We start from the raw sequence: 19080 nt of genomic DNA, 5'->3' as shown, positions 1-19080 counted from the left end.
TTAGAAAAATAAGGACTGTGAAAAATGACTCTTCTGGTTGTTTAACTACATGTGCTATTCTGTGAAACCATATGGCAAAGTGCTCTGAGAATCCAAGAGCAAATAACAAGCTCTTGGGCTTATAAACTTTATGTCCTTTACCCTAAAGCACTCGCAAATTACCTTACTGTGTTTCCTTCAGTTGATACCAAAAGGCAGCCATTGCTGAGAGGAATATGACGAGCCATGCTACAGCACCACACACTTTTCCAGACAGAAGGTCTCTGAAATAAACAGAAAGGAGACAGAGCACTAAAAGATAGTTAATCACATGAGAATTTAACCAGGATGGTGCCAACAGTCCTGCTTTTGCCCAGAGCTACATGGATATCTTTTTGTTTTCAGCTTTATTTAGGCACTGGTGGCTCCACCACAACGTCCTCAGAACCCTGATGGCTGGAGCCACAATGATCCAGCAGCTCACAAGTCTAAGGTTGGCTATTTGATTTGCCACAGCCAAAGTATTTCACTGTTGTTCAGGAGGTCGGTCTACTAAAAACATTTGTACATGTCAAGTGCCTCACCAATGCATTAAAATAACTACACTCGTTCATGGATGGAAGTTCAGGTCCTCCCTAAAATACAATTTGATTTGAGAATTAGCTTTGTCTCACTCATAACTCACATCTACAAAACACACAGTGTCTCTTTCAAAATAAATAGGTGGTATTTTACTTGTGGAATTTCACATGGTTTGCTGTCTAATCCACACAGGAAAAAAAAAGAATTCCTGTCTTGTCATGTGGTTAGTCTTTGGGTTCTCTGTTACGCTGTAAAACAATTTATTGCCTAGGGATTGCAGTTGAATTGCAAGACTTCTTCTGGAAGGCCAGTCCCTTCAGCTGTTTACTGTTCCCTGCAGAACGCTGTATTCAGCCAGCCTCCCACCTCTCTTAATGTCAGCATTTGACAAGGTCCGGCCTTACAACTTCAAGTAAACCAGAAGATTGCAGTTCCATAAATAAATAGTTCATGCTTCACTAAAAAGGCCACTCACTGTACATACCCCAGGCGTAAGTTTATCTGCTACAAAATTTGAAGTGCACCATTAGTCTGGAAAGTCAACAAAAATGGTATCTGAAGGCTGCCTGATCTTGTGCCGGGGACTCTGGGTTAGATATGCTCAGTCACAGTTACCTCTTCTACCTGCCTGCTCTGCTAACTGCACCCAAAGTGACAAAATCAAGACAGGCTTGGTAGTCACCAACATTACCAGGGTATTCTGGCACACCAAACTGCGTCACACTCATGCCTGCAAACCCTTGGTCACCAATTCTGCTAACCTAGTTTGACTCAGAGCAGAGTCCAAGTGACCAAATTTTGGTTCAACACTGCAACTGGCAAGTGAAATTGATGCGTGGAGAAGAGACGAGCAGAACTGGCAAACAACAGACCATCCTCACACCAGCCCTTCCTACGTGCACCAAAACACGACTAAATAACATACCTGTCCATACCATCAGCTAAGTGACCCAAGGAGCACATTCTCAGTACCCCACCCACCTCCTTCTGCAAAACTAGCTGTACTCATTGCAATCTGGTGATATTTTGTGCTTACAAAGAAGGAAAAAGAATCGAGAACACGAGACAGGCAGCTAATGCAGTGTTCTGCTCTCCAGCAGATTTGTTTAGAGAGAGAAAGAAGGTTTGTACGAGGGGTTTCGGATCACCGCTTTGCTATCCCACCACGTCCTGATGACCTCCTAGGTTGAGGGGACAGAACCCCGTCATTACCATCACCACTTGTCCTCTCACCTTAGGACAAGGTCTTGGGCTCCCAGATCCTAACCCCAAGTGTCTGCATGTGTGTGCCCCCCCAAACATTGAAACAGCCACTTTTTCTCAGCTGGGGGTGGTCAGGGGGTTGCTGAGTGCAGAGGGCAGGATAAAACCCATCATATTTTGATACAATTAGCAAGAGGTTGTCTGCCTCATCACTTGTTGCAGAAAGGTGAACAGCGACATCAACACCATCGTCACGGGCTTGCCAGTATAAATATTACCGAACGGTCACGCATGATGCAGATCATTCCTGGGTACAGAATATCCACGTACAAACACAGATAACCCACCCTTTACTGAGAAACCATTTGCAACAAAAAGGCTGTAGGAATTGGCAAAAAGGATGGTGGGAGACAGAGAGAGCAGGTGATGCTCCCACAGCTCCATGGGATCCCACCCAGACAGGCAGTGTCACTTGGTTGCAAAGACAGACCTTTGTCACGAAGGAGCCTGGGAACAGAGGGGCCTTCCAAGAGAGCACTTCTGCTGGAAACCAGTATAAAGGTACTGGATGCAGGTCCATCATCTTCTCTGGCTGTGCACCCAAAGTTTTGCAGTAATAAAGATGCTACTCCCCACCAGTACCAGCAGTGGAGCAGCTCCACTAGCAGCCTAGCATACATTAAGGGGCTTCTCGTAAGCCTGCAGCATGTCTGCTGAGATGACTGCTGAGCTGCAGGTGGAAGAGCAAAGTGCAAGAGGAGAGAGACCATCCCAAACTTTGTCTGTATATGTTCTCAGTCCTCAGAACAGGAAACCACTTGCTAACACCACAGTTATCAGGATCTTCACAGCTGCCACTGCACTGTGCCCCACGTAGAACATTTCGGTGCTGAAAGCTTCCCAGGAGGCATCTCCTCAGGGTCAACACACAGGTCCAAGAGCCACTGGTGCAGGGTTTTCTTTGTATCACACAGGAATTCCTCTCTGCTGCAATAAGTTACATTCTCAGGTACAGTAACATCAGATTTTCTCCCCTAGTTTTGCTTCTGATGTGGATGTTCAGCTGTGAGAACAGACACATGGGAGAAGGGAAAGCTTGGGACCCCTGCAGATCTCAGGGGCAGCACAAAGGACTGCTGGATCTTCCAGTTGCCTGAATGGTGTGTTAAATCAAACAAACAGCCAAACAGAAAATTTCCCACCTCAATGGTGCTGTCAGGAGTTAAAAAACCAAAACAAACCAAAAAGTAAAGGTGGTGCGTAGGACAGCGTGCAATTTTCTTGGGACATTTTAGGGAACCATCTCATCAACCCACTGGCAGTACTGCCAATTTAACAGCGCAGTTGGAGGGTTGTTGAAACTGTCACAGTCTACACACAAAACGAGAGTAAAGGACTGAGGCCCAATGCTCTTGGGTGTTCATGGGCAGCTTGAAAACAGCTGCAAGACAAAATCCTCCCCTAAGTTTTCAGAATGCCTCTGCTCCTATCTCAAGGTCGCTGGGTTCACACACAGTGGTACTCCCCTTCTTCACTGAGGTCACACAGCTCCATGCTGCCCCAAGGACAGCGGATGAGACACAGGAATCCTTTACTGCGGGACAAAGAAACACTGCCCACGCAGGAGAGAGAATTGGCAATACCCAACCTACGATTTTCATGCAGTGCCTGCCTGAAATAGAAGTCTTCTTGCTCGTGCCAGAAGTCAAACTTCACCCCTATGAAGCTGATTTAAGTGTGTGGGTGTGAAAATTTCAGCATAGGCTGTACAGAGAAAAGCTGGGCTTTCTATTTTCTCCATCCAGTTTCCACTGGTCTTTCTATTGCTAATATACAGGTAACACCCTGTGTAACTCATCCAATAGCTTCACATTACAGCAGAAAAACAAACAAAACAAAGACCATGGAAGAGGAACAGACAACAACTACCTAGGCCGACCAAAACTGAAGTGCATAAACACACACAGAGGAGATCTTTTAACAAAAAGCCAAAGCAAACAGAGATCAACAGGTGTGGGTCCCTCTCCCAACCGTTCTGACCACACACAGACCACATCTTAGAAGTATCCAGAAACTGTGACTCCTCCGTTTTGCAGAAGACATAGCTCTGACTTTTAGGACAAACATCAGATGCCAGACAAGCCGAGGCAGTCAGTCATTCCACTTCCCTGCAAATGTGTTTCCCCAGGCAGTCCTGGTTTAGCCACCCAGTCACATTTTCAGTAAGTCCCTCTTCCCTGAAAAGGTCATGGTCATCTCCATTAGCTGCTGGGCTATAATGTTTCTCCTCCAAAATGAAACAGCTGGATTTTTAAATGGTCCTTGCTGACATGAAAGGACACACTCCACGCAAACAGAGGGGCAGCTAAAGGGGGATTAGAAAGACCCTGTGCTTCAATGGGCAACCACTACTCTGAGTCCCAACAGCTTACAATAAGATGAGAAATTAAGGCATGAATCTGATGCTGTTAATTATCTGGAGTCATGTATAAACCACCGGCATCCTCAAAGTAAGATACCATCTCTTCTGACCTCTGCTTTCCCCGCACATTTGTAGCAGCCAGTCTCTAGACCCTGGTTGGTCACATCCACACATGGATCCCCACCAGATTAGCTCTCGATTAGCTCAGTCACGGCTGCTGCAGGAACACGGGTACTGACGAAAGCCTGGCCAGTGACACAGAACATAACACTCTGCACTGAACCAGTGCCATCAAACGGGGATTTTCTACCTGTACTCCACAGACTAGCAATGGTCGTCACAAACACCTACTGCCAGCAGACTGCAGTTTTCTCTGCAAAGTTCTCCTCTGCTACCAGAATTTGGGGTATCTGGAAACTGAAAGAAGCTGATAGCCAGTCCTCTGATGCTGGAAGGCACTAAAAATTCTAAGTATCACCTTTCAGAAGAGATACTGAACCAATGCAGCCACCTTCACTCACTACAAACTAAACACTTTCACCACTTCCTTTCCCACCCTCTCATTTTCTTAAAACCAGCCTCTTGAGTTAATTTCTACTTCCATCAATTATCAGTAACAGGATTCCAACAACTTAGTCATAGGTAGAGCTTGCAAACCTCACACCACACGGGCTACTATTCTTTGTTTCCTTTCCAATAAAAGGCTGTAACAGCGTTGACAAGGAAGACAAATTACAGAGGCAATGATCCACAAAGTCCTCTCCTTCGTAAGGATCGCAGTTGTATCTTTAAGAGAGAGTTATAAAACAATACAATAAAAAGTTACAAGGACTTTAGAATGATGTCAAATAAGTCACAAATACCTACTTCAGATCTTATCTGACGCTATGCTAGCTGATGCTATTGCAGGCAAACAAAACTCAAGCTCAAGTCCTGGTCTCTGGAAAGGTGGTTTTATCAGAGGAATGTGTCTTCTCTTCCCCCACGATGAAGTATAACCACAGACTCTGAAAAAAAGCTTTTCCTCCAGTGACTCCTCGCTAGCTTATTGCACTTGACTGAGCCAACAAGTAATCACGCCGCAGGTGAAACAAAGCTTAACTCTTGGGGGCTGGGGGATTGAGGGAAGGTTTAAATGAGATTTTTTAGAAAATTTCTGGTCTTGATCAGAAGGAATTGCTCAGAAAACGAGAGTTTTCCCATCTGTAGTCATTAGCTCTGTTTAGCCAGGCTCAGGAATGCTGGATAACAGGCAGATCACAACACGCAGGATTCGTGGGAAATTTGATAAGGAGAAAAGGACTCTGCACACCCTTAATTAAAAAAAACAGTACTTGAAGTCTTCAGTGGAGCCATGCAGGACTCCTGTGCTGTTTGTATAAAACAACAGCACCATCCTGTGGATAAACAGTACTCGCTTTTCCTCTCCCACCATCTCACTTTTACCTTCATTTACCTACAGAAAATGCAGCATATAAACTTTCTTCCAATTGTGAGCATTTTAGGGCTGCAGTTACATTTGCCTTGGGTAAGAAAATGTAAGCCGTTTCAGGAAAGCAGTAAAAAAAAACAGCTTCAAAAAGAACCACACTTTCTACTGCCAGGCAGCTCTGCCAGCAGCAAACTACGCAGCACCGCCTCTCTCCAGGCGTTACCTTTCCTTGCACCAGGACTGCAAGCTCTTAACCACTGCAGAGGAGGAAAAACGGATCCCAGTGGAGGTAAGGACTCATCATACCTCACCCTTGGGTTTCACCACTGGAAACAACCTCCCAGCCAGACGCGCTGCAGTGAGTCCGTGCGTGACCCCACACAGAAGGAACACCACCTCCCCTGCCGTGTTTGGCCCAGTTTGCACCACCAATTTTGGAGATGTGTTGAGGCTGCTCAGGATTCCCCCGGCCACGTCAGTTGGCTGATTCATCTCGTTCTGTAGCGGCACCCCCAACAATTCCGCTTAACGCACAAAAACAGTCACAAACCCCACAGCAGGTATGACACTAACCCCTCATGGAAAACAAGATCAATTATCCCCTGTCTTTTGGACAAATGAAGATGAAACAAACGATGTAATACCTCCTCTTTGTTAGTTTATTGTTCCCAATACAATTCAGCAGTTAATAAACGCGGGCAGTACACAGCATTCCCAACAGCTGACCACACCATGACTCACTCACTACACATACTTCTCTCAATGACTGCATTCCTGACCTACTTTGGGAACTAAGAAAGCATTTCAGACCAGAGATTTTTCCCTTTAGACAAAAGAGCGTCCCACAGCTATTCCAGAGTTGTTGGCCAGGATCAATGCGTTTGATGTGCAATAGATATATTTAAATGAAAAAAAAAAATAATCACAAAGACTTCTATGTCTTGCTGTGTTCCGGTCCTAGCAGAAAGCCAGATTCACATCAATGGCAGGAGCACTCCTGAGCACATCATCTCCTGAGCTTATCTTTAGGAATTCTTACCATCTAGTGCTGCTTCTGTAACTCAGTCTGAACACGTACTCACAGATCAGAATCTCTGCTGCTTCACCTGACATGGAGAGAGGACTCACAAGAGTAAGATCACATTCCCTATAAAATGGTCAAAACTCCTATGAAAACCCAGCTTTGTGAGAAAAGCTTTCATCATATTATGGAGAAAGGAGAATAAACCAAAACACCATTCACTTACACAGAAGGGTAGCATACACTGCTGTACATTTTCCACCACCTCTGAGGTTATGTTGGTCAGACAACTTCCAGAGAACTGCAGGTAAAACGGTTACAATACCAGGGGTTTTACATAGATTCGTCTCTTTGGCCCCTTTTTACATAGTCCTCCTATCAAAAATGTGATTCACCAACAAGTGTGGGTGGTAATAAAGGTGAAGCTGCCTTCTTAAAACAGGAGATGCTTATGCCATACATTCACTACTTGATTACTATATAAATTCCTTACAGTCACTAGTTACTGCAGGTTTCACAACTGGTTATTTCACTCTTCAGAGGAAATGATATTCTCTAAAATGGATTGTTATCCACAACATGATTTTTCAACTTTGTTCCCACCGTTCTTATGGGAATAAACCCAGTCTATTATAAATTCAGAGACTGTGGATTTAATTCCCTGTTAAATGCACGTAGCCTGGATACAGCGATTACGAGACATGAAGGACTGGTGGGAAAAAAAGGAGTATTTTTTTTTGCGTGTTATGATAACTCCAAAGCTGCTCTGGAAACTCCTCCTTGTTCTCCTCTGGTGGATAGTAATGAGGACTTTTGCCTTTGATTCATTCTGAGAAATGCCTCTGAGGAATTTATTCGAAATATTTGACATAGTTTGCAAAAATTCCGTAACTCCCCTGAATAGCGCAAAAGGCAACATAACACGGAAAATAACCTCATAGGTGCAAAAAGCAGAGGGTTTATGGTGGGTGTGGGGCCACACTCTTTCCCATCTATAGCTATTCCCATTTCCTTCAAAGGAAAGGACTGTGGAAACCCACCTCTTCACCATCAGATACACTTGACAAGTTCACTGGCACAATTCCTCACACTGTTGGCACAGCCATCCGCTTTGTCTGCACTGCTAATGCACTGGGCCAATTTACATAACTTACACCAGCTCTAGAGTGCAAAGCAGATGTTGTTGCATCGTGGAGCACAAGGTTTACCAATTCCAGAGACAACCTATGCAAAAAAACCTTGTTTAAAAGATCCGTAGAGAAAGTCTCCAAACCTGAAATCCCTATCAAAGCTACTCACAGAGCCAGAAGAGGGGAATTCTGCTTTCTCTTTCCCCTGCCTTCACCTCCCTCACCTACTAAAGCTTCTTAACTAAATCATTCCAGACCTTTTTCAAACCTGGATCTCTGTTTGGTGCTCAAAGACTGCCTGGGCCTAAATGAGAAATCAAACACATCCAAGAACACTCAGGATGTGGAACAAAACGCTCTCATTTTCTGACCTACCCAAGATTAGATCAATACAACACAATCTATTCCTTATCTGCAGGATCAAGAGTCATAACACTAGATTACACTAAAGCATGCTTAGTGGGATGTCAGGAACTCACGTAAATTAAGAGCATCAGAAAAAACTTGGCTACAAAATATCTTGGCAAAGATCGAGGATGAACCGTTCTCGCCAAGCATGCCAGTGGGGGCAGCAGCACACACTTCACGTTGCTTTGGGTGCTTTGAGAGGGGCAGAAGATTCCCTTCTCAAGGTGCCAGCACAGGCAGATCCCAACACCATCACTGAACGTGGATTTACTAAAGAACAGCTTAAACCATGGTCACCTCGACTTATCCCACTGCACTCCCACTCCAAACCCACTGAGACGAACGTCCTGACGACTTCAATGGACTTTGGGTCAAACACCCGGTAAAAACGATCGGTGCACCGGCGGGTTAATCTGGATACCTCACAGAGCCGGAGCCCGCCGTGCTGCCTGGCGGCTGGCGACGGGGCGGCAGGGAAGGCCTAACCCCCTGCCTGCCCCACACGGCCGCCCACCTCACAGGCACCGACACGGCCCTCCCCGAGCGGCCAGGGGCGCTGCCGCACACCCTGGGGACGGACATTCACGGAGAGCCGCCCCGCCGCTGAGGGAGGCCTCAGCCCCTCGGCCGGGCCCGGTCCGATGGGCAGACAACTGCCCCCGGGCCCGCCGCCATCTTACTGTGCGGGGGGAGCGTCCCCGCCCCGCGCATGCGCGCTCGGCGCCGCCTCCGGCAGGCGGCGGTGGTACGTCACCTGCAGCGCGTGACGCCCAGGCCGTGCGCATGCGCACTGGGCGACAGCGGTTTCGGCGTCCTCCCGGTGTGCCCCCCCCGCCGCGGCGGGTGACGGCGGCCGGCCAGGGACAAGCCAGGCCCACCTCGCGTTGCCCTACGGGTGCCACATGGGGACACGCGTGTCTAATCGCGAGCGGCCCGGGCCGGCCCGGCGCTGGTTGCCATAGTAGCGGGCCCCCTCGCCGGGCCCTGCCCAGGCTCCAACGGGCTTCAGCCGTCTCAGCCGCGGGGAGCGCGTCCCCTCGTCCCCCGCTCGCATCCGCGACAGCCGGCGGCGGGAGCGGTGCCGGGGGGCGTGACCCCGCCGAGGCTGGGACTCACAGACCAGGCCTCCGTGTTGTGAAGGGCCCTGAGAGGCCCCTCAGCACCAGCGCGGACGCGGGATCCTCTCGCCCGTGTTTGTGGCCCCAGAGCTTGTCAAGGGGGCGAAAGGTTTCCCCGATGGCCCTCGCAGTGTACCCCAACACCCCGCTACCCGCGGGACGTTCCTATGGCCACGTTTGTACCCTACAGCCACATTTGTACCCTACAGCCCCGCACAAGGCTGAGGAAAAGCAGCTGGTGTTATTCAAAGGACAGTACCCAGAAGGGGAGATCCTGCCGTAGGAACTGGTGAAATTTCCTGTATAAATATTGATGAGCCCAGCGGGAAAAGGAAATTAGAAGCTGGCCAGCCAAGTCGGGAGGTACCCCATCGCTGCAGATCCCCGCGGCAGCCTGCAGCCTCGAAGGTGGCCTCCAAATGCCAGCTCCCCACTGCTGTCCATGGACTCACGCAGACGTGTCCAGTGGGCTCCTCTTGTTACAGCCATGTACCGCACACAGAGACAACGTACCTTTAAAAACCCATGGATTTTACATCTAGACATCCCTTTGTTTCATGTCTTAGGCAAAGGCTTCTTTATTTAGCTTGATTTCTTTCTTAAATTTGGGCCTAGTGAATAACAGATCTTTTACCACTGTGCTGTCATCAACAGCGTTTTAACATTTTGGTGACACTGATCAGAGTTGGTATGGGCAGAAAGGGTTTAATGCCAGCTGCTCCTCCTTATCCAGCGTTATCATTGCCAGTTTAATGTGGAGCTGAGGAGCTTGAGGATTTTTTTTCCCCCCAGAAATATTTCTGTTCAGAGAAGGCCTAAATGTAAAAAGAAATATAAAAATACTTCGGAAGTAAACTGTAAGGTCTACAAACAAAGACTAAAAATCAACTAAACCTTAACTCTCATTTGCTTGCTTTCAGTAAGAGCCTTGGAGAAGATCCTGCTTTCAGTTTTGAACTAGGGAGAAGTCCCACATACAAATTTCTTACATTTCTCCCTTTGCAGAGTTTGACAAAGGAAATTGTGGCCTAGGGACACAGCAAGCTAGCATGATGTTTCACATCATGAGACTCCTTTTCCCACTTAATTCCTTCATGTTGAATAAGAAGAGGCAATTTGCAGACATTAAATTTAGATTTAGTGATGACTGGTAGTAAACCCAGCTTGATTTCATAATAAACATGCCTTCACCTAAGTGAAAACAATTAGAAAATAAAATTATTCTTAAAAGTCAAATAGTACGGTGTTGTAGAATATACTATAGTGGGAAACAGTGACCAGATAATGAGATATTTGGTTTCCCAGACTCAAAAGGATTACACAAAATAAAGCAAACCTAATCTTTTAAGAGATTGTTCCATAAAACTGGGTCAGAAAATGTTGCCTCCCTTTGTCAGCAGTTATTAAAACTGAGAAAATCCTTCCTGATAACAAAGTATTTAACAGGATTTCATAGGAGAGAGAAGTACACCAGAAGATACTCAGTTAAAATTAGGAATGCTCATTGATTTACCAAACCACCAAGAGCTGGTCAAGACTTCAAAATACTGGATAAATTCACAGAGATTTCCTAAGTATGTAGTTTCCCACATCATTTTTATATTAGAAGAACAGGATCTGAATTGGACACAATCATCCTTGTAAAAAAGCCAGCCACCTTTCTGTACTACTTTTACCCGTGTCAAGAGGCGAGGAGATGTTTGTGTTTCCAGGCTGAAGTTAGCTGCTGTTTTCTCAGGCGTGAAGATGAGCTCAATGGGGTCAGCCGGAACCGACTTGGATTTGTTTCAAAAAGCCAGCGTGAAGGAGGATGAAGTGTTCCTTCCAAGGAGATGAGAAGGGCAACTCACCTCTAATGGGTGCACTAGTGCCTTTGGCTGTTTGTTTTCTAACTGTAGGATTGGAAGCGTCTCTGCCAAGAGAGGTTGTACAGTCTCCATCTTTGGAGGTTTTCAAGACCTGACAGAGTAAAGCCCTGAGTAACCTGGCTTATCTCATAGCTGATGCTGCTTTGAGCAGGAGGTTGGACTACAGACCTCCTTAGGTCCCTTCCAACCTGGTTATTCTATGATTCTATTATTTTAATTCATTTTACATCTATCGTCTTTGGCTTTCTTCAGATATCAAACTGATAAAGACTAGGGTTGAAAGTTCATTTTTATAAAGCACGGGCAGAAAAAAGTTGCGAGTTTAACTACTTTATATGACTGAGACATACAACCCAGCCAGAAAGAGGTAAACATCTCCGTACGAGATGAAAATATCATGCTAACTCTTCAAGGAAAAATAATAAAAAGGGTGAGAAATTAAAAGACTTTTGAAATATATATCACAGGCCTATATGCATTTGCAAAACATACTGGAACTGCAAAATAACTACCGAAACGTGTTTATAGCACTACAGTCTCCAGTGTGCTGCATAATAAGGGCCAAGATGACTTTTGTGCATAGTCTCCACTGGCTGCAAGGTTATATATCATAGAGTCTAAGCTGCTCCTTCATGTCTCCTTCAGACATCTCTCCAAATGTGTCACTTTTTTCCTTCATGAGCCTGAAGATGGCAGCCAGCTGCTCTCTCTGAACCCTGTCAAGAAGAAAAGGAGAAGTAGGAATAGCCAGTCCCCAGAAGGCACCTTAGGTGAGAATACCGTGGTCAAATGAAACACGAAGCCAAACACAAGTCATTTTACAAGCCTTACTGGCCACAGGAAATCTGCCCACATGAGATGAGAAAGACACAGCCCCTGGTTCTCCTTCCTCCACCTTCCCATATATCCCAACCATCCTGCGTGTGTCTCTGCAGTTCTTTTAACTGCAGAGATAAAACAGACTGCTTTAACTCAAGCTTTGGAGTTTCTTAGGGCTTATCTATGCTCAAAGTTTCAGGATAACTCGACATGTGGAGTTTCATAAGACCAACATGTCCCAGTTTAGTAGACTTCATAATGAAACTGGATTAAGCTTCATCAGCACCGTGTCCTTTCATTCCATAATGAGAATATGTAGATACCGAGTAATTCAGGAATAGCTATTAAATTTTAGATGCCTACCCTACCTTAGAACTAGAGACTAGAGTACTCTCCAGTGTGGACACGACTTTTTAATCAGCCACTGGAAGATAAGATCACAGATTGAAATCTGCTTTGATTCAAGAGTTCATCTGCCAATGTCAAATGGTGAGATGGACTCAAGTAGCCAGTCCAGCAACAAGGTGACCCCTGTGTGGGCAGAGGCTGACCAGTGGACCACCTAGCTCAGATTTCCACCCCTAGAAGGTCCCATAGTAGATTATTAGCACCCTTCTCCCCATAACAGATGATATCCTGATTTTTCCCTAACCTGAAGCAGTTAACCATTGTTTTCTGTCCTGCAGCACAAAGATTGGTATCTGCCACAGGGCTTTATTTGAGGAAGCTTTATAGGTGGGCTTATATTGGTCATACATCTGCTGATCATCACTCAGGGATACAGAAGGGTGGGCAGCACAGGAGTGTCATTTGTTCGCAAGTAGCTCATGAACTGATGCACCTGAATTTGATGTCTACAAAATCCTTTTTTAGGGCAAAAATGAATGTGCACCTTGGCTCCAGCCAGGGCTGGCTGTGGGCTGGTTCGGTCTCACTGCCGGACTCCTGCCTGATTGGGATCAGCTTGCAGCATTGCCTAGCACACCGCATACCTGACTCTCCCATGTGAGATTAAAAGAACTAATGAGGTTGTGGTGCTTTATGGCTGCGAGAAGCAGTTTCTGTTACTTTAAGGCTCATTTTGCCCCTGTGTGACTGTGGGGCCAGAATTCAGTGGCAGCCCAGCAGCTCAGAGTACAGATCTGCTGCAATCCAGCTCCTCCTGCTTCTTTAGCATCTTTAGACCCACCCTGGGCTAGAAAGACAGACTCTGGCTTTTACTTCCACATTGTCACCCTGTCAAGAGTCCTCTGTCCCCGTCACAGCCAGCTTTCCACGTAGGGCTTTAATACACTGTAATTAATCCATTTAAATGCTCGCCATTAGTTAACCGGGGCTAGTCTTCCTGCAAGTCATGTGTGGACAAGCTATTAGCTGTTCCAGTAACAGGAAGGGTAGAAATACTTATTGACAGGCAAATCCAGGACACAATCTTTGCTTGAAAGAAGAGAGGACATCATCAACACATCAGAAGCAACCACACCATGAACAAGATCAATGGAAGGAGACAGTCAGGAACAAGCAGAGGAGCCTTCTCGTGCTGAGCTCCTGCCGAGCGGGGCTCTGCATTTTCCCCTCTCCTGGGCTAAGCCCCAGCAGCAGCAGGAACAGCAGGCTGTCCTGCCAGCACCATTGCAGCAGGCAGGGCAGGAAAAAAGCAGAGCCTGGTGAAAGAAAGCTCATTTTCCAATTATTTTCTATTGCAATTAAAATGCAATTGTCCTAAGGCCAAACATATCCCGATAACGACGTGGGATCTTTTGGTTATGAAAGCTCTGGCCGCAGGCTGTCAAGCGCCTGGATTTGTCTGTCTCTTCTATAATTTTTTGTGCTCACATGAATAGCATTCAGCTGCCCTTTGCAGATGAGGGGAAGGAAAGCATAATCATTAGTGATCAATATTTTATTTTAGATCACTGCTGGGCACCAGAGGGCACATTTCCAGTCTGGTGCGGAGAAATTCAATACACAGCTTTGCCTCGTGTCTGAAATGTTTGCCAGCATGCGTGGAGTGCTCCACGCAGGTCTGCATCCCTCACTCATTATTTCACAGACATTAACACTGCTGAAACCTCCCCAAAGGCCCATTTCCTTGTCTCCAAAATCAAGATCACAGAAAATATTCACTCTATTTTTATAACCACAACATCAATGCATTTTGGCTCTCCCCTCAACTTTAAATACGATGACTGTGCATTTGAAAAACAAATAAAAAAGAGCTGTTACTGCTGTTACTTCTCTGTGCTACATAATCTGCCACAAAAGGAGAGCAAAACAAAGATAAAGAGAGAAAAGAGCCTAGGAAGGAAGAGTAAGGCATCAAAAACATGCAACTGATTTCAAAAAGGAGCTGCTTCTATCAAAGGTGACCTTGTAAAACAATTTTGTACTGGTGGTTTGTTTTTTTATGATTTCAGATCAAATCTACCCCATTCACCAGTAAAATCATTCTCTCTTCCTGTAACTGCTGTCCTTAAAACTACTTGGATCCAGGAGGTCAAACAGGATTTTACTTATTGCTGACAAAATAGATTAATTAAGGATTTTCAAAGCAGCCTAATTCTTCTTGATAGGCAATTGAATTTGCATACTTAACTCCCTTAGGCTCTTTTCAGACATTTCAGTCCAAGAATTTTCGATTAACTGGAGGTTTGGGGCAGTGAGCCCTAGGTATGTTAAAGGAAATCTCCGTTTCAGGAACTGCTAGGCAACCATGTTCACAGCAGCTGAAATCCGGGGCAGAGCTCTGCATTGGGAATATTGCTAATCGCCCCGCAGCCAAACAAGACCAGGATCTTGCTGCAACACTGCGTTGCTCCAGCAGAAATAAGGCAAAATCCCTGACTTTTGCCACTGGTCTGACTCTATTGTTAAGGAAGCCAGTGGAATCATTTATGGGGTAAAAGGCACAGGAGGGCAGAATGTACCTCTAACCTAAAATCCAGATTTTCAACACAAATCTCTTGAGGAAGAAGTTACAAGCTGCTGGAGGCAGGGAGAACAAGCACAGACCAAATAAACTATTCAAAGGTTTATTGGACCAAACAAAGGCAATTTTTACAGATTCAAGCCACTAGAATTACAGTCCTTTGTATAAGAGCCACCATCAGATACAAAACAAACAAACAAAACAAACAAAAGTAAAAAATACCCAGACAGCCATTTGAGTTGAAGAAATAGTTTGACTCGCTGCCACTAGCAAAAATCTGGACTCAACTATAGACTTTGCTCGATGTACATATTGCCATGTAACTTAAACACAATGTATATAAGGCATTCTTTGCATAGTTGGGTGCTCGGGACACAGAGTCAGCCGGCCAGCGCCGAGGGGAGACAGCGGCTGTACCAGCGGGGTGTTGAAGCAGGGGATCCACATGTGCCTGAATTCATATGCAAACCACTGAACACGCTTGCAGTTGTCGGCTGGGAAGGGGCAGCCCAGCCTCTTGTAAAGCTGAAGCCTCCTGCTGTTCTTTAAATGAGCCCTTTTATGAAGAGTTTGCCAACCCCAGGCGCTGGAAAGGACAACTGTGTACAAGGTTTCAAGTATTGTCTGCATAGGAATTAAAAAGTGGGGGGGGGATGAAAGCAGCCTGTTGGGTTTCTGATATGTTTGCAGCGTTAGCCAAGAGGCAGTCATCCTGCAGTGAGAGAGAAACTTTGAAGGACACATCCCCCCCCAGCCTCGTCTTTCTACAACATAACTAGAGGACATGGGCCCTCTTCGCACTCTCGCAAACCAGCTGGGTTTGATTTGAAACCCGCTACCTCTGAAGCGGGTATACATGCCCAGCCGAATTCACCTTCTGTATGTGACAGAGCTGAGGAGCAATGCTAAGCTCTGGCTCCGGTGGACAAGCCACAGGGCTAACAAGAGAAGAGGGCACTGGAACAGCAAGCACGCAGGGGAATGGGGAGGGCATCTCTTCCAGGACCCCACTATCTCATCCTGAACCAGAGGGAACCCTTGATGCCATAGCTACCTCCTTGGGTCTCTCCTCTTGGGAAACAGAGTAGGGAAAAGTGAGAATCCAGATATTAACAGCAGCCAAAGTATGGTCTCCTAAACCTCCACCACAAGCAGAACAGCTAAACTATCTTTATCACTTCTCGAGTCTTCTGTCTACCTACAGAATCAGCTCACTGCTAAAATAACTACAGAAGCAAGATCTGAGTCAGTCCAGCTACCATCTGCCATCCCTCACTTGGACCCCACTTTGTCCCTCCACCCCTCAGAATAAAGCAGAGTTGTACAACATTTGAAATCATAGGCAGTTCCCACCCCCCCAGCAATAAAGAGGTGTTTGGCCCCAGGAAGAAACAACTTGATAGTCTGGCATAAGGTCCAGGCTGGTCTGGGAGAAGAGCTACAGTTCGCCTACCCCAAGAAAGGAACAACACAGATTTCATGGCAGGCCTAATACATGGTAGTGAACACAACTAATAAATTCACTGCATATTTAGTGTCCAATTTGGGTTCTGTTTGGGGGAGAGGGAGGAAGGTTCATCCCAGCCCCCCCAAACACAACTCAAGTCACTGCTTGGGCCCACCCCCACTCCATGGAGCCACACAACAGGATCTCCTCAAACTTGATACCACAGGAGTTTTTGAAGAACTCAACTTCAGACCAAGAGGGGATCCCAAGTTTTGAGGGTTTATGGATTTCTCTTATGGGTGTGTTTGGTTGGTTTTGGTATTTCTCTCAAGCCTTTAAAGATGCCAAGGGATGCCTTTAGGAGGAGGCTAGGGACAACTTCATATAGTCTTCAGTTCTGCAAAGAGAAACAGGGAGAGAAGAGAAATAATTTCAGTCATTTCACCCCTCAGGTTGGTTCATTATTATTCACATAAATGACCAGGGGAAAAACTCAGTGTGTGTGTGGGGGAAGGCAAGGCAACTTCCCACTCAGGGCAGAACAAGCCACTGTTTGCAAACCTCGTGCCTCTAAGGAGGAGGCACTTTGCTTCATCAACTGCAGCAGGATAGTCAAAACCCAATCAGTGGTGTAAATCCTCTCACCTGGAACCCAATCTAAGTTACAAACCTGACCTACTGATGAGAGCTGGAGAAGCCCAATTAATTGGAAGCCTTCGTTAGCTCCAGAGGTTACCGCTTTACTATCCCATGCAGAGCCTCCCTGGGCTGCTGGCACCCTTGTCCAGCCCAGATTCCTCCTCCCACTTGCAGCAAGATGAGCCAGGAACAAGTACTGGTTTCACAGGGCAGTGTGCCTGAACAGGTTGACCTTTCTCAGTCTTCCTACAGACATGTCTGTTCAAGGGAAGAAGGCAAAAAGACCCAAGACTCTCTGCAGGTCATGAGGCTGCCTTTTGATGGGAAGCTCTGCAAAAGTCCCAGGGAAGGAGGGTGAGATGGTTAGATGTGTTTTATGGGTGGTGGCATCCAGGCACTCCCTGAGGTCTTGCAGCATGTTGTTAACAGAGCCAGGGCTAAAAAATGTGGTCCCTTGTTCTCCGCTTGAACCCTTCGGACACTCTGCCCTTACTGCCCCAGCATCTCATGGCCCACCATCCAAAATGGGAAACACCTGACAGTAGGCTGGGCAGCTGCCCATGGACATGGAGACCTGCACTAAGGTAGAGGGAGGCTACAACACACATTATCTGGGCACTTACAAACACACACAGATGCACCCCAGCCTAATTCCTCCTGACTTCAAGAAGGTTCACTGTCCGTAACACCTGAGCCCCATTTGAAAGTCCCCTGCTCCTGCCAGCCACAGCATGAAGGCAAGCTACAGCCTCATCTCCTCCTCACTCTGCTGCAAAAGGTTGCCTCTCCAGCAGCCTCGCAAGTGCAGCCGGCGACCTGGATCCCGGATGGGAGATGCAGGGTGAAGCATCACGTGGGACCGGGGTTACTCAAGCAGTGCTGCGGAGGCTCAGTAGCCGGCCCATTAGGACAAAGAAAGGAAACTCTCCGGAGTGGATAATCGCTCTGCGGGATTCGCCGCACTGAGGATCGGATCATCCCGCTCAGGTCACGCAAGCATAATCAGATTTCACGCGTGAGGGCGTAAGCTCGTTGCCACGGGGACCCAGAAGGAGAGGTTCCCCTCCAGCATGCCGCAGTTGGAGTGGGGAGAGATGGAGGATGTCAGGAAAGGTGGATGAGGCTCAGTTGCAGCCTGCAGCCCCTCACAGGGATACTCACCTCCAGGACAGGGCTAACCAGACAGCTGGGGTGAGAAGATCTTAAACCAAGCATGAAGTTAATGGAGGATGTCCGTCAGAGCCATAAATTCCCCATCTGCACAACAGGGATACTGCTTTGTGCTCCTGGAGCAAGCTGTGAGGGGGATTAGACTAAAGAGCATGAGGCAGTCTGTCACTGGGGACATTGGGGCCACATAACCTGCCCAGGCTGAGAAGCTCTGGTATTGCTGCCACAGAGCCTGAAAGACCTCATTAGCCTGGGTTGGAGGCTGAGAGCTGCGTGCCACTGCTTACCCTTGCACCTGCTCCCTCCCTTGCACCAAAGGAGGCTTCTATCACCTCTACCCTTGGCTCTTCCCTCCTTTCCATTCGCCTTGGATGATGAAATCAGTCTGGTCACCAGACATTCCCCCAGCAGCACATCAATCAAACCAGACCTGGGTCTTCTTTTGCTGGAAGCCTGTATTCTCTCTTCAGATATAGATTATCCAAATATCTCTGCTCTGGCCCCAGCTGAGAGCCAAGTCAGTGAATGGTACGATTTGTCAGCTGGACAGGGTTCTGTGCAAGGAACAACTGGAGAACAAGGAGCTCTGACAAGGGCAGGTCCTAGCTTGTGAGGGAGGCTCAGGTACCGAAGGTCTCAAAAGATCATGCTTCTCCTTAAGCATGGAAACTGGGTGTCCTTCTGATGGCCTCGGAAGCATTCCCCTCATTCCAACTCAGCCACAGAATTGGCACATGGACTTCTTGCCTTTGAGAGCAGCCAGTGTCCCAGCACTGACACCCTCACGCATGCAAAATCCACAGCAGGAGGCCAGGAAATCCTGTAGCCTATCCATAGAGTATAGCTTTCCAAATGAGTCCTGACCCACTCCAAGCAGATCCCAGAGCATCTTGCTGTAACCATCTCTGGTAAT

General features: G+C 46.9%; 2 protein-coding genes across 3 annotated transcripts in view; both read right to left on the bottom strand.

Annotated features, from left to right (window-relative positions):
- The window catches only part of ST6GALNAC1 (ST6 N-acetylgalactosaminide alpha-2,6-sialyltransferase 1), a 33530-nt gene extending 24698 nt beyond the window's left edge, over positions 1–8832 (bottom strand). Inside the window, exons 1-2 of the mRNA XM_068413284.1 lie at positions 8475–8832; positions 163–263 (exon numbers count right to left, since the gene is read on the bottom strand). The gene's annotated coding sequence lies outside the window, so the exon portion shown is untranslated. The remainder of the gene's footprint in view (positions 1–162; positions 264–8474) is intronic.
- Positions 8833–10846: 2014 nt separating this feature from the next.
- The window catches only part of MXRA7 (matrix remodeling associated 7), a 28910-nt gene continuing 20676 nt past the window's right edge, over positions 10847–19080 (bottom strand). The window contains exon 5 of one of the 2 annotated variants that reach the window (XM_068413272.1): positions 10847–11879. In XM_068413272.1, coding sequence (XP_068269373.1) covers positions 11765–11879 — 115 coding nt within the window. In that variant the 3' untranslated portion in view covers positions 10847–11764. Of the gene's footprint in view, positions 11880–15000; positions 16756–19080 lie in introns of those variants that run through there. The other variant, XM_068413273.1, reaches the window with a different exon arrangement.

Source organism: Nyctibius grandis, chromosome 15 (genome assembly GCF_013368605.1).
Source record: "Nyctibius grandis isolate bNycGra1 chromosome 15, bNycGra1.pri, whole genome shotgun sequence".
Lineage (NCBI taxonomy): Eukaryota > Metazoa > Chordata > Aves > Nyctibiiformes > Nyctibiidae > Nyctibius > Nyctibius grandis.
This window is presented reverse-complemented; position numbering and strand designations above follow the sequence as displayed.